At 37.0% G+C, this 22,082-nt stretch overlaps 1 protein-coding gene and 1 pseudogene across 1 annotated transcript; both read left to right on the top strand.

The window, feature by feature from the left end:
* The first annotated feature begins 2,906 nt into the window (after window positions 1-2,906).
* LOC135231918 (olfactory receptor 5M3-like) lies at window positions 2,907-4,183 on the top strand. Its single transcript, XM_064289135.1, has one exon. It carries the CDS (start codon window positions 3,251-3,253, stop codon window positions 4,181-4,183), a length of 933 nt encoding a protein of 310 aa, XP_064145205.1. The 5' UTR covers window positions 2,907-3,250.
* Window positions 4,184-10,601: 6,418 nt separating this feature from the next.
* On the top strand, window positions 10,602-11,534 carry LOC135231670 (olfactory receptor 5M9-like; annotated as a pseudogene).
* Window positions 11,535-22,082: the final 10,548 nt, after the last annotated feature.

Here is a 22,082-nt window from a genome sequence, read left to right as displayed (position 1 = left end):
TCTTTTTTATTTCTTTTGTTTTGTAGATTTTGTTTTTATTGAGACTTTGTTTTTCTTCTTTATTTTGATGAGTAGGTTTGTTAACTTTCTTTGTGGTTACCTCATTATACATCTTTACATCAGGACATGGAGGAAATACAGGACTTCTGTTTTTTATAGATCCAGTGTAAATTTGTGCTGCCTCTAAAAATTTCTAAAATCTGTTATCTAAAAATAACAGGTTTTAGATAATTTTCTGCATTTTTTCGTCTTTTTGTTACATGAGTATGCTTTAGAATAGCTTTTAAAAAATTACCATTTAGCATCTCATTCATATTATGTACACCTCAAGGAATTAGGTATAAACACAGTGCTTACCTTTCAGGTGATAAAGAAATAATTTAATGAGTCATTTTTATACAAATTCTATGGGTGCATGTGTAAATATATGTGCCTGCATTTGTGCATGTGTGTATGTATTCAATAGTTAATCCAAGGGGTACATATTACAGTAATCCAAATACTGCATATTATACATATCTCTCTCTTAAACAGATAAGACTATAAAATGATGCACTCAAAACACAAGACCAGAGAATAATAATGACTAAAAGTCAAACTCTTGTTTAATGTACAGATAGTCCCTAGCTTACTACATATTCAAGTTGCTAGGAACTGCACTTACAAGCATCTTTTTTTTTTTTTACATCTTATCGTTTGTGGTATGTACTACATAAAATGTTAAATATATGTCTATAAGTTTATATGTAATATTTCCAACCCCTTAAGATGAGTAATGATAGGATTTATAAAGATACTGATAATAAAAGGCAATAACAATGAAAATTAAAAAAAAAAAAATGAGGTATTAGACTTAAGTTAGAATTGATTTAAACAGAACCCTGTCATTAAGTCAGGGACTACCTAGTTCTGTGTAACTACATTTCCATTTATGCAGAAGGATGTCTTTCAAGTTGCAGGAAACATTGAGATTCATAGTGAGGAATTTTTTTTCCCCCTCATCCTTGGTATTATGTTTGTGTTTATCTAAGGAACACATAATATTAATATGCATTATTTTTATTAAATTTTTTTTTTTTTTTTTTTTTATACACCACACTATTATCTACTACAAGCTGAGAACTTTTGACAGAGGTACTTGGCTTTCTTAGCCAGTAACAAGCACCCTATGCAGATTCTAGAAGAATGGTGACATTTTTTCATATGACTTTTCTTTGGTCATCTTAAGGTAAGTTAAAACTACTAAGAAAAAACTAACAAATATTAACTGCTTTTTCTCAAGGCACAAGAGAAGATGATAAAATACATTTTTGATTCTTTTAATAGATTCATATGCAGCAGTTAACATCTGGGGAAGTCACTTGGACCAATTAATCTCCTAATTTATCCAAATAAGGAAAGTGAACCCTAAATGAAGGAACTTCTTAACAGAGTCAGGCTGGAACACAAAGCTTGGGATTTCCATCTGTGAGTTCTTTAATTCTTCATGTATATATAAAATTCATTAATCTTTATAACAACATCACAAAGTAGATCTTCTTATTATCCTTGTTTGCCCATGAGGAAACTGAGACACAGGGACATTAAATAAGTAGTCTATGGACAGCACTGGGGTTTTTTTTTTTAAGATTACATATCTAGTAATTAGTATAATTGGGAATTGAACAGTTTTGCTATTTAAGACTTTACCCATTTTATTTTTAATGAAACATTTCACAGCTCATTAATATGCAATTTTAAGGCAATGAACAAGATACCCGTGTAGTTCTCAGCTCTTCAGTATCACCAGGGACCAGCTGGCAAGTGATGATTATGACATACTTTTCGCTTGTACTTTGGTAGCAACACACAAGAACGGTTTTATGGAGAACCATCGTTTGTGTAACCCCTTGGCCCATGAATAAGTAGAAACAAGAAGAAAATTCCTCCTGATAAGATAGCTCAAAATACTTAAACCACAATATTCAAACTTGCTGGAAGATTTCTAGAATGCAAATAGCTAGCCAACTTAATTTGATACAGTAAGAAATCAAAGCCTCCTCACCAATACTTAAACAAATTTACTTAGCTTTCTGATGTATTTGAGATATTATGAGTTCCAGCTTAAATGTCCATAGAGAAATAGTACAGATCTTTGCTCATATTTTATTACTCTTATTTTGCTCAAAGTTCTAAGGAACTTCAGAACAGTTGATCAACAGGTAGCAGGGAAAGGGGAAGTAAAAGGAAATCTTATGTCCAAGGGCACAATAGGCTGAAATAATCATTGGATGTTCAATAGATGGAGAAGATATCAATTTTTGACTGCCACAAACTGTAATTATTTTTTGTAATAATTAACCTGAATTGTAACAGTCTTAGGCTAATGACTTAATAAACACATAACTTCTGATCTCAAGTTTAACAACTCAATAAGGCAGAGAGAAATGGAAAACTGACTCTGTTACAGAATTTGTTAATAGTTCAAGGACAGATGGAGAAGCTCTTAGAAATGAGGTGTTGCTTGAGTTCATTACTATTAGACTTGTTTGTAATGCGGACAATATCTGAAAAGGATTAAACAATTTTTTAGATTGATTCGAATTGTTCTTTTTTAAAAATTGCTAAATCAGTGTGATGCTTTAAGAGATTTTCTCTCTCTTTTTTTAATTCCATTATGATAAGAGTAATGGATTTATGTCAAGCCATCTACACAGTTTTATTATATTCTTTTTTAATAAACATAACAAATTTGCCAGGTGACTAAATGGAAATAACATTTTACTTTTTGATTACAGAATAGCATTTCTTTCCTTGTGCTTTAGATTTCAAATATATCACAGGTATTCTAAATTCTATAAATTTAATGAAGAAATAAAATGTATATACCTTCTCAAAGTTGGGGCCACTGAAAGAGGCCTTTCCCTTCCCAGGAAATAGCAGGAGCTGTTTTTCTGAAATCTTTGCAGACAAACAAAATCTTTCTTTATAGAAGGTCTGTCAATATATTGCTGTACTTATGAATATTTTAACACTTTAGGTGTAAAAAATACCATGTATGCATACATGCATACAAGAAAGAAATACTGGTAAGAAAAAGATACCAGAGAAAGAGAGGAGAGAACAAAAGGAAAACAGTAGAGGCATTAAAAGAAGTAGGTTAACAAAGGACAACATAAGTGAAGAATGGCTATATTTAGTATGTGTATTTACTGATCTCTATTTATTTTATTAGGTAAAATGCATCTGTGTCTGGGTCAGATTTAAGAAAATGCTCAATCTTACCAATGTGACAGAATTTATTCTTTTGGGATTAACTAGTCATCCTGAATTGCAACTCCTTCTCTTTGTGATGTTTTTACTGGTCTACATTATCACCCTGGTTGGGAACATTGGCATGGTCATATTAATCAGGATCAGTCCCCAGCTCAGCAGTCCCATGTACTTTTTCCTCAGTCACTTATCATTTGTCGATGTTTGTTTTTCTTCCAATGTCACCCCTAAAATGCTGGAAAACCTTTTGTCAGAGACAAAAATAATTTCTTATTCTGGTTGTTTGGTACAGTGTTTTTTCTTTATTGCCCTTGTCCATGTAGAAATTTTTATTCTTGCTGTCATGGCCTTTGATAGATGCATGGCCATTGGCAATCCTCTACTCTATGGCAGCAAAATGTCAAGGGTTGTCTGTTTCCAACTGATTTCATTCCCATATATATATGGTTTTCTGACTAGTCTTGCAGCGACATTATGGACTTATGGCTTGTACTTCTGTGTGAAAATTGAAATCAATCACTTCTACTGTGCAGACCCACCTCTCATCAAAATGGCCTGTGCTGGGACCTATGTAAAAGAATATACGATGCTCATACTTGCGGGCATTAACTTCACATATTCTCTGACTGTAGTTATCATCTCTTATCTATTCATTCTCATTGCCATTGTACGGATGCGCTCAACGGAAGGGAGGCAGAAGGCCTTCTCCACCTGTGGGTCCCATCTGACAGCTGTCATCATATTTTATGGGACTCTTATCTTCATGTATCTCAGACGTCCCACTGAGGAGTCCGTGGAGCAGGGGAAAATGGTGTCTGTGTTTTATACCACGGTGATCCCCATGCTGAATCCCATGATCTACAGTCTGAGGAACAAAGACGTGAAAGAAGCCATGAACAAAGTAATTACCAGAATGTGTTTAAGAAAATAAAATTGAGTTCATTTTGTCTTCTATGCTCCTTAAATATTTGTTTGGCAGCAGATTATTGCCCAGTACAGAGGAACATTAAACTAAAGACTTTTTTTTAGTGCACTGAAAAGAACTAAAAGAGAGACACACAGACTAAAGTTGGGAGAGGAAAAACAAAAAAAAGAGTAGATTGACCCACTTGTAAGGAAGTTAAGTAGTGAAGGTTAATTAAAATTTAATTAATTAAAAAGTGCTCCAGGCACAGCTTACAAGTACAGAAATTGAAATTGTTTAAGTATTTACCTAAAACTAAGATACTTTGTTTTTCTTATTTAAAAATGCAGTGAATGAATTTGGGAAATTTTTATTCATTTAACCATTTAGTGAGTAATTTGAGACAGAAAAATATGACAACATATTGAATCGTCTCATATTATGAGCACATAAGAAACAATAGTCTTACTAATTGTTATGGTACTGTTTAATCCATCTGTCAATGTGGGGGACGGGTCAGTAGTTCCGAGTACTTGGGGCACTGAAGAATGCAGCAGAGAGCTTTTTCTGAGTCTAATTTTGTTCTTAGTTTTCCAAACTAAATAGAGGCATCATACAGCTTAGAATGTGTGGATAGCCTAGGTTGACAATCTTGTTCTTTAACTTGCTAATTGTATAAACTTAGACAAAAATTTAACCTCATAGTTATTTTATATACGTATCCTTTTATTCTTCAAAATGGCAACTATATTATTCACAATCACATAAAGATGGTGAGATAATTAACACTTGCAAACTTCTTAGAGGTGAGAATGCAAATTATTTCCAATTTTTTGAACTTCATAGGCAACAGGCCCTGCTGGGCTGAGAGTTATTACTAACTTATCTTAGAACACAACAACAACACTTTAAAATAGTGTGTCCTCATTCTACAGATGAATACATTGAACTCACAATTATATGACTTGCCCACATAGTCAGTGTGGTAGACCCAAGGTTTGATTTCAGAGTTGTCTAAGTTCCAAGTCCATAAACTATTGCCTCCCAGAAAAGCCTGAATGTAGTGGGATGAATTCTTTCTGCTATAATCTAATACTTCATCAATGACCTCTACTTGTACTCCTTCCCAGAGTTGGCAGATGATTCTTGATTTTGTGGTATCTGACATCTGCAAAGAAACAAACAAAAAAAGAGCCCCTGGGTGGTGCAAATGGCTGACCACTCTGCCACTAATCAAAAAGGTTGGCTTGGCTGTTCAAATTCATCCAGGAATATCTCAGAAGAAAGGCGTGGAGATCTACTCCCAAAAGTTCACAGCACTTGAAAAAACAAAACAAAAAAACAAGCACACACACACACAAAAAGCTATGAAATGTATAGAACTTGCAGTGATGTGATTGTTTATTCTCATACATATTGCTTATTAAACTGTATTATTACATGGAAAGTCAGTCACAAAAAATTTACATGATTCGAATCAAAAATATTTTTTCCCGAGATGCATAATTGTCAAATGCAAATGAAAATGGGCAGAACCCATGCAAAAGTGGGAGACAGGTTGTATTATGATGACAAGATTTTGATCTTAATCTTATCATAAGCTTTATTCTTCCTATTAAAATTATTTCCCTTCTTCTACCCCTGAGATGTTTCTAGGATTTTAGTCATTATTCCTTTCATAATTACCTGGGTGGTTCCTTAGGGAGATGCTCCCAGTGTTCAAGACTCTTTTATAAATGGTGAGAAATTACTCTTTGCTGCTCGTTTTTGCTGAAGGTAGGTTTGCAAGTTCTGCGTGCTTTGCAGTGAAGATTATTGCAGTCAAGTCTTATAATTTTCCTTCATTTTTGATGAGAAAATTAACACCTTATCTTTAGATTTATTTTTACCACAATGTTTGACTGTTTTTATATTACTGGGAAATTTTCTTATCTTTATTTTTTTTCATGCCAAACCAAACCTGTTGCTGTCGAGTGGATTCTGACTCATAGCTACCCCACAGGACAGAGTAGAACTGTTTCAAGGAGTGGATGGTAGATTCAAACTGCTGACTTTTTGTTTAGCAGCCAAATCCTTAACCACTGTGCCACCAGGGCTCCATTTGTATTCACAGCATAGTAAAAACTTCATAAAAATGAGTTTGTTATAGGGGATTTACAAAGTCTTTATTGTGCAGATATTCTCTTTTTACTCTTCTTTACAGCTAAATGCCATTAATTTTCACACTGTTATTTTAAAATATCTATGAACAGAATTGGGGATCTTGAGCCAATGGAATAATTGCACCAGTGATTATATTTTCACTGTTTTTCTCTATGCGAAATTCTTCAAGCATCAATAAACATTAATTTTTTTTTTAAGAACACATTCTATGTTCTCAATAGTTTTGATCAGTAATTCACACCTAAATATAATAAATGAGTTCTCTCCCAGAAGTCAGTCGGTCATCTGATCTTAGGTCAATGGGATCGCCCCACCTTGGATGGATAGGGGTAAGCAATGACTTATATCTGTAGTCCAGCCTGCTTTAGGAGTTTATTCAAAACTCTTCTAGTCCATCAAGGATAAACTATCTAAAGGATAACTTTCTCCTGTCTTAATGGGTAATTAAACTAAATTTTAAATAAAAAGAAATAGAATAATATCATAGGCTATCAAAGTGTCAGCAATATGAGGTAGTTAAGTGCTATGGCTGTTAACCAAAAGGTCAGCAGTTCAAATTCGCCAGGCGCTCCATGGAAACTCTATGGGTCAGTTCTACTCTGTCCTATAGGGTCGCTATGAGTTGGAATCGACTCGACGGCACTGGGTTTTAATGCTACAATGCTAAAGTCGAATTAATTGGGTTTCATCTCAATCCACTCAATCTGACCCAGGGAGACTTTCTTAATCTTTCAGTGCTTTAATTTTCTCATTCGTAAAATGGAGCTGCTAATAGAACCTGTTTTGTAGGACTTTTGCATGCATGGACTTAATAAACATTCAATAAAATTACCTGTTCTTATTAATGTTATAAAGCATCTGCTACTTTGACTAAAAAATTTTTCCTAGACAGCTTTACAAATATTGGAGTTTGTAATGTATCATCTGAAGCTGATTTAAAGATCAGGAAGCTTAAAAGAACCATATTTGTGAATATTATTGAGCATCTGCTTTATGCAAACACTAAGTTAGGCAACTTAAGGGCTTCTAAGGTGAATAACACAGACTCTACTACCACAGGGCTAGTGTTAATGTATGCACTTTGCCATGGAGTAGATTCTGACTCATGGCAACCCTATAGGAGAGCGTATAACTGCCCTGTAGGGTTTGCAAGGAGTGACTGGTGGATTTGAACTGCTGACTTTTTGGTTGGCAGCTGAGCTCTTCACCACTGCACCATCAGGCCTGCAGTGATAATGTGTGGAAGAAGAAAAAGGCACAGATCACACAGAGACTGAAACAAAATGGACAATGATCTAGAAAACTGGTCCTCTTTCATGATAATGGTGTTATTTATGTTTCTAAGATGCTTTGTAATATGTTGTACTTAAAACAATGTACCAAAACCAACCAAACCAAACAGCTGCCATGGAGTCAATTCTGACACATGTTGACCTCATGTGTTTCAGAATAAAACTGGACTCCATAGTGTTTTTGATGGCTGTGATCTTTTCAAAGTATATAACCAGGCATTTCAGCTGAGGTGTCTCTGGGTGGATTTGAACTGCCAACCTTTTGAATGGTGGCCGAGTGCATGGTAGTAGCACTAACCCAAGTCAAGCTCTGTTAGCTAGAGAATTATAGGTTCATGCTATCGAGGTCAGGGTTTTTTATATAGAAAAGTCCAAGAGCTTAGCTCTCTTTCACAGCAAGGGTCTGCAGCTTTCCAATGACTAACACATAAAACAAACCAAAAAAGATGAGCTATGATCATGGAAATCCATCGTAAGGGCAAACTTAGATTAGAACTAAAACTTCAGTCCTTATTTAAGTTGTGCACTCAGGTCATTTTAAATATGTTGTTGTTGTTGTTGTTAGGTGCCATTGAGTCAGTTCCTACGCACAGAGACGCTATGTGCAACAGAAGGAAACTCTGCCCAGTCCTGTGCCATTCTCACAATTCTTGTTATGCTCAAGCCCATTGTTGCAGCCACCGTGCCGTTCAATCTCATGGAGGGTTTTCCTCTTTTTTGCTGACCCTCCACTCTACCAGGCATAATGTCTTTCTCCAGGGACTGATCCCTCCTGACAACACGTCCAAAGTATGTAAGACTTAGTCTCACCATCTTTGCTTCTAAGGAGCATTCTTGTTGTATTTCTTCCAAGACAGGTTTGTTCGTTCTCTTGGCAGTCCATGGTATACTCAATATTCTTGGCCAACATCATAATCAAAGGATCAATTCTTTTTCAGTCTTCCTTATTCATTGTCCAGCTTCTTCATGCATATGAGGTGATTGAAAACACCATAGCTTGGGTTAGCCGCACCTTAGTCTTCAGGGTAACATCTTTGCTTTTCAACACTTCAAAGAGGTCTTTCGCAGCAGATTTGCCCAATGCAATGCATCTTTAGTTTTCTTGACTGCCACATCCATGGGTGTTAATTGTGGATCCAAATAAAATGAAATCCTAGACAACTTCAATCTTTTCCCTGTTTATCATGCTGTTGCTTATATTCTAAATCTAGCATATATAATTCTCATGTTAAGTACTTTAGGGATAAGAAAATAGTTCACAAAGATTAATTGTTTCAAGTATGCCCTGCTACTAAGTGAAGGGATCAGGATATGATCATCAAGTCAACACACTTTTGCAGTGTCCTTTTTGACCCTGCCAAGCTAACATTTCCTCTTCAGAGCTTTTGTACTTAAACTCCACTCTTACTCCATATTCCTACATAGCTGGATTCTTCTCACTATTTGGGCATCAGTTCAAAATTCACCTCCTCGTAGAGATGTTCTTGGATCACAGCATTTGTAACCCGCCCCCTCCCCCACCTTATTACCTGTTCTATTAGCAGGGTGTACTCATGCCACAGCAGTTTCCTCTATCTAAAATATCTCATTTGCTTATTGTTTATTTCTTTTTAAAAAGTATGATGAGAAGTATGATGAGAGCAGGAGTCTAATATATCTTGTTCATCCTCATCTTTCTAGAACTTAGAATAGTTCTGGACATAATCTAACAAATGCATCTCTCATATGCTTGGCCTTGATGTTTATAGAATGAAATAATGGGAACAATTAAAAACAAAGGTCCATTTATAAGTCAGTGACCTCCCCAAACACTGTTAATATGGAAAACTGAAATTCCTAAAATGGTGTTAATTCTGTAAATACCTCCTTAAGCATTTATGGTACATTTTTACTTCTTGCAAGAAGTTAACAGGGGAAGTGCATTAAAAATAGAAGATATTATTTGGAAACATTTAATTTGTACTGACATTAAGTTGGAATGTGAATGATTGGTGGAATTAATTGGTTCTGAAAACTAGTGGAATCTTAAATAGCCACTGTAGTTAATGTAACACTTTACCTTTTGATATTTATCCATGGACATAATTTTGATAGTGGGTGCTAAACGATTGATATGTTTTTAGTTTACTTTTCTGTGATAACTGGAAAACAGATATAGCCTGTGCTATGAAGTCTTTCTTGCCTTACCTCTGCAGGTGGTAGCAATGAAGCCAGCCTAGTGTTTAGCTTAAAAAGTAAAATATGACTAGGAATTCTATATTTTGAAAACATGACATCATATGCTGGCATACTGTAGGACAAATACGTCAACTAGATTTATTTGATGACTAGATTGTAACACCAATCTATAAGTCCATTGTGCCATAAAATTATGCATGAAAGGGCTTACCCTCCAAGATCTGTAAAAATGGGTAAGCTAATATCACATGCATATTTGTATTTTTCTTGATGTTGAGAGGTAAGTAAGATGTGTGAAGACAGTATTCAATGAAGTATCAAAGTACGCCCCTTATTTACTTCTCAGTTTTGCACTAACTGGCTATCTGACCTCGGGAGTGTGCTTTAACATTCATGGGCCTCAGGTTTCTTTTCTACAAAATAATATATTGGAATGGATTTAGTCCTTCTCTTGAAACTCTCTGTATGACTTTGGTCATTTCTATGACCTCTGATTTTAAAGTAGCCCTATTGTAATAACCTAGCAAATATATTAATGCCTACTTCTAATTTAGCAATAAATGTAATATACCTCTTTTACAGATAAGAAGCTGGAAAATTATTAAAATAATTTTGTATAAGACCAATTGAAGAGAACAACGATACCTATATATTTATTACCACCTTGGACATTGTGCAAAAACCACATTGCTTTCTAAATTATTTGAATTAAAATAAGGTTAAACAGAACTCAAATATTTCAGGAATAAAACAAATCTATTCATGTTTTGTCTCTCTCTATAGGCCATACAGATTGTGTCTCTGTAAAGGCAATGCCAAATTTCACAGATGTGACAGAATTTATTCTTCTGGGGTTGACCAGTCGTCAAGAGTTACAAGTTCTCTTTTTTGTGGTGTTCCTAGTAGTTTACATGATCACTCTGATGGGGAACATTGGTATGGTCGTTTTGATCAGCATCAGTCCCCAGCTTCAGAGCCCCATGTACTTTTTCCTGAGTCATTTGTCTTTTGTTGATGTGTGGTTCTCTTCCAATGTCACTCCCAAAATGTTGGAAAACTTATTATCAGAGACAAAAACCATTTCTGATGTGAGGTGTTTGGTGCAGTGTTACCTTTTCATTGCCCTTGTCCATGTGGAGGTCTATATCTTGGCAGTGATGGCCTTTGATCGGTACATGGCCATCTGCAACCCTTAGCTTTATGGCAGCAAAATGTCCAGGACTGTCTGTGTTCAGCTTATCTCCGTGCCTTATATCTATGGATTCTCTGTTAGTCTAATAGGCACACTGTGGCCATATGGCTTGTACTTCTGTGGAAACTTTGAAATCAACCACTTCTATTGTGCAGATCCTCCTCTCATCAAGATTGCCTGTGGAGGAGTTCACATCAAAGAATACACAATGATTGTCATTGCTGGAATTAACTTCACATATTCCTTCTCAGTAGTCCTGATTTCCTACACCCTCATTGTAGCAGCTGTGCTATGCATGCGCTCTGCTGATGGGAAGAGGAAGGCCTTCTCTACTTGCGGTTCTCATTTGATAGCTATTACTATGTTTTATGGGACACTGATATTCATGTACCTTAGGCGGCCCACTGAGGAGTCCATGGAGCAGGGGAAAATGGTGGCTGTGTTTTATACCACAGTCATTCCCATGCTAAATCCCATGACCTACAGTCTGAGGAACAAGGATGTGAAAGAGGCAGTCAATAAAGCAATCATAAAGGCAAATTTGGGGCAATGAAACTGTAGTGCACATTGTTGTGGCATGTCGGCACCTCAGCACTTCTTTAAAGGCAACCCTTACGTATACGAAAAGGTTCAATCTACCACAGTGATGTTTTACCCCATGAATGAACTCCAAAGACTGAGCATGCTTTATACCCTACATATACAGCATTTTTATTTAAACTGACATAATGTCATTCACGGTGTACATAGAATTGTGTTAAGCATAGCCATTGGAGCAACTCATGAGAAAATGCTCTCGATCATTAGCCATTAGAAAAATGCAAATTAAAACTACGATGAGATTCCATCTCACTCCAACAAGGCTGGCATTAATCCAAAAAACACAAAATAATAAATGTTGGAGAGGCTGTGGAGAGATTGGAACTCTTATACACTGTTGGTGGGAATGTCAAATGGTACAACCACTTTGGAAATCTACCTGGCGTTATCTTAAACAGTCAGAAATAGAACTACCATACAACCCAGAAATCCCACTCCTCGGAATATACCCTAGAGAAATAAGAGCCTTCACACGAACAGATATATGCACACCCATGTTTATTGCAGCATTGTTTACAATAGCAAAAAGCTGGAAGCAAGAAGGTGTCCATCGACGGATGAAGGGGTAAATAAATTGTGGTATATTCACACAATGGAATACTACACATCAATAAAGAACAGTGACGAATCTGTGAAACATTTCATAACATGGAGGAACCTGGAAGGCATTATGCTGAGCGAAATTAGTGAGAGGCAAAAGGACAAATATTGTATAAGACCACTATTATAAGATCTTGAGAAATAGTATAAACTGAGAAGAATGCATACTTTTGTGGTTACGAGGCGGGGGGAGGGAGGGAGGGTGGCAGAGGGTTTTTTACTGATTAATCAGTAGCTATTTTTTTTTAAGAACTGCTTTAGGTGAAGGGAAGGACAATACTCAGTACATGGAAGGTCAGCTCAACTGGACTGGACCAAAAGCAAAGAAGTTTCCGGGATAAACTGAATGCTTCAAAGGTCAGCGGAGCAAGGGCGGGGGTTTGGGAACCATGCTCTAAGGGGACTTCTAAGTCAATTGGCAAAATAATTCTATTATGAGAACATTCTGCATCCCACTTTGAAATGTGACTTCTGGGGTCTTAAATGCTAACAAGCGGCCATCTAAGATGCATCAATTGGTCTCAACCCACCTGGAGCAAAAGAGAATGAAGAACACCAAGGTCACACGATAACTAGGAGCCCAAGAGACAGAAAGGGCCACATGAACCAGAGACCTACATCATCCCAAGACCAGAAGAACTAGATGGTGCCCGACCACAATAGATGACTGCCCGGACAGGGAGCACAACAGAGAACCCCTGAGGGAGGAGGAGATCAGTGGGATGCAGACCCCAAATTCTCATAAAAAGATCAGACTTAATGGTCTGACTGAGACTAGAGGAATCCCAGCGGTCATGGTCCCCAAACCTTCGGTTGGCACAGGACAGGAACCATTCCCAAAGACAACTCATCAGACATGAAAGGGACTGGACAGTGGGTAGGAGAGAGATGCTGATGAAGAGTGAGCTAATGATATCAGGTGGACACTTGAGACTGTGTTGGCATCTCCTGTCTGGAGGAGGGATGGGAGGATAGAGAGAGTTGGAAGCAGGCAAAATTGTCACGAAAGGAGAGACTGGAAGGGCTGACTCATTAGGGGAAGAGCAAGTGGGAGTACGGAGTAAGGTGTATATAAACTTGTATGTGACAGTCTGACTTGATTTGTAAACGTTCACTTGAAGCTCAATAAAAGCTAATAAAAAAAAAAAGCTGTGGATAAATAAATGCTAATTTGGAGGTACTTTTTTTTATGTTATAGTTGAATGTGATTTCCATGGCATATTTTCTGTCTGTAGTCCTTGGCCTAGATTTCATGTGAAATATAATTTCAGCAGAAAAAAAAAATATATATATATATATATATATTGCTTTTACATGAGTACGGGATGTTGATGGATTCCAATTTCCCTAAGAAAGTATCCTAGAATATTTATACATAAATGGATTTTTGAAAATGAAATTGTATTTGGAATCTTCACTTAGTACCTTAATACATTCATAAGACTTATCCTCAGTAGGCATTGCTTGAGAGAGTGAACAATGTTTATATTTTATAACCTGTTTTCCCACCCTAACTTTACTCATCGGTTTGGATTATACTATACATTTTCCAATCTTAAAAGATCATCTATTATTTAAAATCTGACATTTGACCATAGAATATCGTCCCATTAAACCTTTGGTTGATTTGAAATTGTTGTTTGATTACAGCTTCTTCCCAGTAATGTTACATTCGTTGGCTCTGTATTTAGCAGTTTAAAGCAAATATTTAGCATCTAGCGTAGATCAGCCAGATAAGTAGCTGAACTCAACTTAATGCTATTGCATTGAGCGTGTGCTCTAATTCGATCAGTATGGTTCAAAATGGTATTTCATTTGGGCTTTGTAAAAACAAAGCTCACTGTTCAATTTATCTTGATTTTTGTATGCACCATATACAACATAAATTGGTCTACCTTATATGACTGTTTCTAACTTACTAGCATAAAGACAAATGGCAGGTAGGCATGGTTCCTGGAGAGAGTTTATTCTAGTTTAAGTTGTTAGGTTCTAACTCATAGTGACCCTATAGGATAGAGTAGAATGTCCCATAGTAGCAGTCTCATTTAAAAAGGGTATATAGTTGAATATGTATAGAAAGACTCTGAGAAGTAGCATATAGTTGTGGCAATGCCTCCGTTAAGGTGAACTAGTTCAAACACCAAAAGTATTGTCACTCATGTCGATATACTAATTAATCAGGTGACATTTTCCCAGTAATTTGTTTAGACTGGATCTGAGGAAAGGCAGACCAGGCAGTATCCTTTTTTTACCCTGGATTCTGAAAGCAAGAGGAGACCATGCCATTAGTTGGTAATGGAAATTATGTTAACAATTTCTAATGTTTTTAAATCACCACCCAAATTTGCTTCATAAGAGTTAGGGTCAAGTATATGAAGTAAGGCTGCTCAAGCAAGAACTGTCTTCTCAGAGACTGACATAATACGACATTCCAAGGGTCCATATTTTCTGTGATCCTTATGGTAAAGATATTACCCAATCGCCGTTATTTCCTTTTTCCTTTAATAAGTAAAACCCTGGTCACCCAGCTATAGACCACAGTTTCCATCTTTGCTTATTAATCAGACATCACCTTGCTACTAAGTTTTGGCAAAGAGCCTTCAGCAGAAAGTTACATTTTCTGGAATTGTGTTAGATATATCTGGTTAAATCAGAAGAAATAGGAACTCTCCCATCTGGTCTTAGACATTAGGTAATATCCCGTTTGCCTTGCCATTCAGTGATGTCCTTGGATTTGTCCTGACCTTCAGCTGTCACATCAATTGATTATGAATCAATTCCCTGTCTCTCAATTCTAGGCCAAGTCTCTCCACTAGCTCTTTCATACACCAGTAGATTTTTTCTTGGGCTCAGGAATTCTCAGCTGTTTTTTGTCTACCATATTTGTAGGCATCGACTAGGTGAGCCTCCATCAGGCTTTTTACACTATCCACACCGTGGCTTTTTGCTTGGTTCCCATTTTGGAACTATGGTTTTAATATGAGGCTCTTTTAGTCTCCCTGGCTACACCCTTGGGAGCTGAGCCATCAATCCTTTTGTTGTTGGAGCTCTTCGAATTATCTGAATTTTTCTTTCTTTTTTTTTTTGGTACCTCTATGGTTTTGCGGGAAACCCTGGGGGCGTAGTGGTTAAGTGCTACGGCTGCTAACCAAAGGGTCGGCAGTTCGAATCCGCCAGACGCTCCTTGGAAACTCTATGGGGCAGTTCTACTCTGTCCTATAGGGTCCCTGTAAGTCGTAATTGACTGGACGGCACTGGTTTTTTTTTTTTATTTTTTAATGATTTCGCGATTCCTCGCCTTAATCCAGTATGCTACCCAGACGAAGGGGAACCAGATCTCTTTTCAAAGCTTCAGGAACACTGAACATTAAAATCCTACTTATATTCCTAATTTCAGTTTGAGCCTTTATTAATCAAGAAAATGGGTCTTTTGTCATTATGAGTGCTTTCTCACTCTGTGGTTTACTGTATAAACTCTGAGCTGTTAGTTTTCTTAGCTATTTAATATTATCCTTTTGTAATTACAAAACAAATGAAACCAAAACAAAACAGTTATAACGACAATTAAATTTTTCCTTTATTGAGTGCCTGTGCCAGCAACTGACAGCCATGACTTTCAAGATTAATGCCTTTGCTACTGAATCACAGTGAGTCAGAATTCACTTGACTGTAATGGGTTATAGATGTCCATCCACCCAAAAAAACCAGTTTGAGGGTATGAAAGCCATAATTATCAAACATTGTTTTCTCTCTAGAATTTATACCTTAAGGCAATCCATTTAAAAAGCATATTCCTCATTGTTCCTTTAATGATGGTCTTGGCATTGAGTTGGAATAGTCTCAACAGTAACGACTTTTGGTTCGGTGTTGAGTTATACAGGTATAAAAATAATTGAAAGAATGCATAGTTTAATATAATAATATTAAAGCCTTCACATAAATTGAAAATCAATTGCCTTTAGCTAAAGTGATTTTAACAGAATTCTGATTAACTCCTGTTATAGTCATTTCTTTTGCCAATATTTCCCAAAATACAGTGCCTGAGATGATTTTATATATTACACAGACACTTTGTTACTTTAAATGTCTGTGTATTTTTAATTTTGCGGCTTTCTATTTAGGGCAATTATCAAATTGTCACAGATTTTTCATTTGCAGTGGTTATATAAAGTTTAGTTTTCAGATTTATTTAAATAAACTTGTGAGTCAATTTAGGGAAATATACTAAGCAAATAATAGTCCAAAAGATATGCCAGTGTTGGAAAATCATAAAATATAACAATAATTAAAGATTAGAGAACAGAGGCCTATGCTAAATTACCACAATTACACACACACACACACACACATCTATGTTATTCGCAGTAACTTTTTGGGGTGCTACCTGCCAATCAGTTACTACTACTAACAACCCTATGAGATTTATATATATCCCTTTTTATTTTTTCAGAGAGATTCAATAATTCCCACGATGTTAATGACTATTAACTGGTTGAACTGAAACATAAAATCCAATAAGTGTGTGTCAAAGTCTCTTGTTTTCCATGATGCTTGGGTGCCTCTTCACTATGTTATTATAATAGTTGTTAATTTTAGTGATTTGGTACTCAAACAAAATTGGAGGGAACTGAGATAACATAATCCCTCACATTTTCACCTCTCGTTCTTTCTATGTTTGCATAATAGAGTTTCTCTTGCTATTTTATATATACCCGTAACAACCTGATTATACTTACACACACACACACACCCCACAGTTATAAAATTGCACATGCATAAGTACTTACAGGTTATGTGGATATGTGGGTACGTTTATCTATAAACACACCGATATATGTGTTTATATAAATGTGTATGCATACATGTGTATTTATTTATTTATAGCACATACTTTTTTCCCCCTCAGTACACAAACTATTACTCTCCCTCAAAACATATCAACACAGCAACTGTCCTGTTGTCCTTTTCAGTTTATGTTCATGAGGCTTGACCATCAAGGAAAGGACATGCTCTCTGGGGAAGCAGGAATACATTACAAAATGGCAAAGAGGCTAAGCCTATAGACATTTTAGTGAAAATTACCTCCTTTGATATCTGCATTCTTTATTGTAAAAGTTTAGCTGATCACATCTTTATTTCCACAATGATCTCAGTGATGCTAGGATGTTGGCGTGAAGGAAAAAGAAGGCTCTTATGCTAATGTAATACGATTGTGTTTATATGTTTAGAAAAGGAAGTCTTAGCTAGCATTGAAATGTACTTTGTGAAGCAGCCTAAGTCTGTATGTATTTTATTGGTCAGAGTGCCTGGGTTGAGTCTCTGTTTTACCACATCCTAACTGTAGAGCCACAGAGTTCTTAGTTTAAGCTCTGTGGCTAAATCTCCTCATCTGTAAAATGGAGATGCTGATATTGTCTTCCTTAGAATGTTGTTATGAGGATTAAAGGTATATAACATAGTGCTTGACAGATACTGAACACACTGTAAATTCTTGGCATCATTATTATTATTCATGTGTCCATTTCTCCTACTGACCCAGGTGTAAACACTTCATAGTACTCTTTTCATCCACTCTAGTGACCAAAACACAAGGTATTGTGAACAAATTATACTGAAAGTCTGTTCTTGCTTGCCAGTTTTACCACTTAAACTTACTGCTGTGACCTCTACTTCTATGCAAGTATAGTCTGGTTATAACTATACTGAGGCAATACTGTACCTCTGGGTATAGTTGCACTGAGGCAATGCCCTATCTCACAGAATTTTATATCTTTAATTGTTGTGTCTGTCCTTTATGGTTTGGTTGAAAGTTTCTAATGCTTGTAGCTAAGTTCAATGCCATCTATCTGTAACCCACTCCACTACTGCAAGAAGTGGGTAAATCTATAGATTCATCAAAGACAGCTTTTGACATATGAGTTATTTCATTACATTGGCTTTTCTCTTTTACTAGCTTTAGGGGAAGAGAACCAATATTTCTATATCTCTGCTCTTTGATATCAGTCTCAGTATCATCCATCAGAAAAAGGCCGACTGCAGAACAGACCATCAATTGCTCATACGTAAGTTCAAGTAGAAGCTGAAGAAAATCAGAACAAGTCCACAAAAGCCAAAAAATGACCTTGAGTACATTCCTCTTGAATTTAGAGACCATCTCAAAAATAGATTTGATGCATTGAACACTAATGACTGAAGACCAGACTAGTTGTGGGATGATATCAAGGACATCATACATGAAGAAAGCAAAAGGTTATTAAAAAGACAGGAAAGAAAGGAAAGACCAAAATTGATGTCAGAAGAGACTCTGAGACTTGCTCTTGAACGTCGAGTAGCTAAAGCAAAAGGAAGAAATGATGAAGTACAGTAGCTGAACAGAAGATTTCAAAGGGTGGCTTGAGAAGACAAGATAAAATTAATGAAATGTGCAAAGACTTGGAGTTAGAAAATAAAAACCTGGTGGTGCAGTGGTTGAGAACTTGGCTGCTAACCAAAAGGTCAGCAGTTTGAATCCACCAGCCACTCCCTGGAAATGGTATAGGACAGTTCTACTCTGTCCTATAGGGTTGCATGAGTTGGAATTGACTAAGAGTTTGTTTTTTTTTGGCTCTTTGATAATTATCATTTTGAGCTTTTAAATTTTATCACAATAATGTACTTACAGTTTCTTGCCTTAGACCAAAACTTCTTAAGATAATTCTGTTGTAAGCAGCAGATTCAAGACTGCCTACCACTCAGAGCTGTTCTTGAAGAGTTTTTGTGATAAAGTCCAAGACATCGTCCAGTGTTGTTTAGTTAGCAAATGATAGAACTGAGGTGTGAACTCATCACTAGGCTCCAAAAGGTAGCTTTTTTCTCTTCTGCTAAGACGTCATACCTTGAAATGCAGGCAGATTTTGATTTCTGGTCATGTCTGGGTCTGATTATGGGCCTTTTGGTGAGTTTGAAGCAAGAATGACAGGGAAAATAGAAAACAGGACTCAAGTCATATCAGAAGAAAAAACGGATTATATGTAAAACTGAAATGCATAAGCAACATAGTTTAATTTTTGTCTACTATCAACATAAGTCCATATGAACCCTTCCCTGGGTCTCTAGATCCACTTTAATACATATTACAGTACATAACTCATAGTGGAAGTCATATAATCAGAAGACTGATTAATTAGATTCCTTTCATCTTTCACTTATAAAAAAATTGTTTCAATTTAAAGCCACATAACAAATTATGGATTATAGTTGTTATGAATAACATCACAAAAAATGAGAATTCCAGAACACTTAATTGTGCTCATACAGAAGCTGTACATAGAACAAAAGGCAGTCATTTGAACAGAGAAAGGGGATACTGCATGGTTTAAAATAAAGAAAGGTTTGTGACTGGGTAGCATCCTTTCACTATAATTATTCGATCCGTATGCTGAGCAAATAAAGGAGAAACTGGACTGTATGAATAATGTCACTTTGGGTTTGGTTGATGACTTAATAAGAACATGTGATATGCAGATGACACAACGTTCCTTTGCTGAAAGCACATAGGACTTGAAGCAATTACTGATGAAGATCAAAGACTACAGCCTTCAGTATGGATTATACCTCAACATAAAGAAAACAAAAATTCTCACAACTGGACCAATGAGCAACATCATGATAAACCAAGAAATGACTGAAGTTGTCTAGGATTTCATTTTACTTGGATCAACAATGAATGCCCATGGAAGCAGCTGTCAGAAAATCAAGCGACATATTGCTCCAGGCAAATCTGCTGCAAAAGACCTCTTTAAAGTGTTAAAAAGCAAAAATGTCACTTTGAGGACTAAGGTGCACCTGACCGAAGCCATGATATTTTCAGTTGCCTCACATACATGAGAAAGCTGGACAATGATTATAACGAAGACCAAAAAAGAATTGATGTCTCTGAATTATGGTGTTGGCTAAGAATATTGAATATACGATGGACTGTGTCTTAGTTATCTAGTGCTGCTATAACAGAAATACCACAAGTGGATGGCTTTAACAAAGCGGAATTTATTCTCTCACAGTCTAGTAAGCTAGAATTCCAAATTCATAGTGTCAGCTCCAGGGGAAGGCTTTCTCTTTCTGTCTGCTCTGGGAGAAGATCCTTGTCATCAATCTTCCCCTGGTCTAGGAGCTTCTCAGGTGCAGTGGCCCCAGATCTAAAGCACAAGCTCTGCTCCTGGAGCTGCTTTCTTGGTGACATAAGGTTCCCTGTCTCTCTGCTCACTTCTCTTATTTATATCTGAAAAGAGATTGACTTCAGACACAACCTAACCTTGTAGATTGAGTCCTTCCTCATTAACATAACTGCCTCTAATCCCACCTCATTAACGTTATAGAGGTAGAGTTTATAACACATAGAAAATCACATCAGGTGACAAAATGGTAGAAAGTCACACAATACTGCATATCTTAGCCAAGTTGACACACATTTTTGGGGAATGCAGTTCAATCCATAACATTTCACCCTTTGGCACACAAAAATTCATTTCCTTGCCACATGTAAAACATAGTCACCCCATCATATCATAACAAAGTCTTAATTCAACTCCTAGTCCAAAATCCAAAAATTCCTTTTGCTTTGGGGAATCTAGAATATGAGTTATCTGCTTCTGAAGTACAATGGTGGAACAGTCACAAGCTAGACATTTCCATTACAAATGGGAGAAATTGGAGGGAAAGAAGGGATAACAAGCACTAAGCAAGTCAGCAGAACACATTACATCAGTTCTTGAGGCTGGAAAGATCCTGTGTTCTCTGAGACCATTTACAGAACGGCCCTGCCCTCTGGACTCCAGGTACTGGCCACACTCTCCGGATTCTGAGTGGAGGTCCCTTGGCCTTGGGCTTCAGCTCTGCCTTCCAGGCCTACTGAAATGGCAACTCTGCTCCCTCGGCTTTGGGCAGCTCCATTCTCCTAGTCCATCTGAATGGCAACGCTGCCCCCTCAGCTCTGCCCTTTGGGTGTGGTAGCCCCACCCCCTCAGTTTTGGGCAGTGGATCTGCTCCATCCCCTCGCACTTGTGAATGGCAGCCCCACACAACAAAACCAAGTTGGTGAAGATCTGACTCTTTGAAACCTAGGAGACTGTGGCTTCACTCTTTGAAGCTCTACCATAATTCATAGGCCATAGCTGTACCCTTTGAAACTGAGGCAGTTCTGTTTCCTGTGATCCTTGTCTCTTTCGTATCTGCTTCTTGGTCCCTTGACTTCTTGGCCCCTCAGCTGGTTTCTGCCCTGCTCAGGCGAGTGTTCCAAATCTCTTTAGCTCCACCGATGAGCTCCTGGAGGAACTCCACTCTGCCAGCAAACTTTAGCTGGAAGGCACTCAGCTGTCTTGCTCTGTGGGTCAGTAAGCCTAGCTCCACCAATAAGTGTTCATAGGCACCCCACTCTGCCAGGAAGCCTCCTACACAAAGGAGCTCAGCTCTCTCACTCTGTGGGTGTGCTCCAGCACTATCTCACACTGGTCTCGTTCTGCTACTACTGTTTCTCTGCTGTTGCTTCTTGCCATCTGTGCTGTCTTCAGTGTAACAGCTTTCCACATTTCCTTCTGAATCCGCACCAGAATTGTCTTTCACATCCATAATTCCACCAACAGTTTCTTCAAGACAATCTAGGCTTTTACTATAAGGCACTTTAAAACTCTTACAGCCTCTATCCATTCATAGTTTCAAAACTGCTTCCACATGGTAGGTATCTGTTAAAACAGCATTCCATTCCTGGTACCAAATTCTGTCTTAGTCTTCTAGTGCTGCTGTAACAGAAATACGACAAGTGGATGGCTTTAACAAAGAGAAATTTATTCTCTCACAGTCTAGGAGGCTAGAAGTCCAAATTCAGTCTGCCGGATCCAAGGGAAAGCTTTCTCTCTGTGTCAGCTCT

The sequence above is a fragment of the Loxodonta africana genome, chromosome 7 (assembly GCF_030014295.1).
Source record: "Loxodonta africana isolate mLoxAfr1 chromosome 7, mLoxAfr1.hap2, whole genome shotgun sequence".
Classification (NCBI taxonomy): domain Eukaryota; kingdom Metazoa; phylum Chordata; class Mammalia; order Proboscidea; family Elephantidae; genus Loxodonta; species Loxodonta africana.
Note: the sequence above shows the minus strand (reverse complement) of the source record. Positions and strands in the feature narration are given on the sequence as shown.

Excerpts from the sequence above, each read along its gene's own strand:
- LOC135231918 (XM_064289135.1), top strand. The coding sequence starts at position 3,251 with ATGCTCAATCTTACCAATGTGACAGAATTTATTCTTTTGGGATTAACT.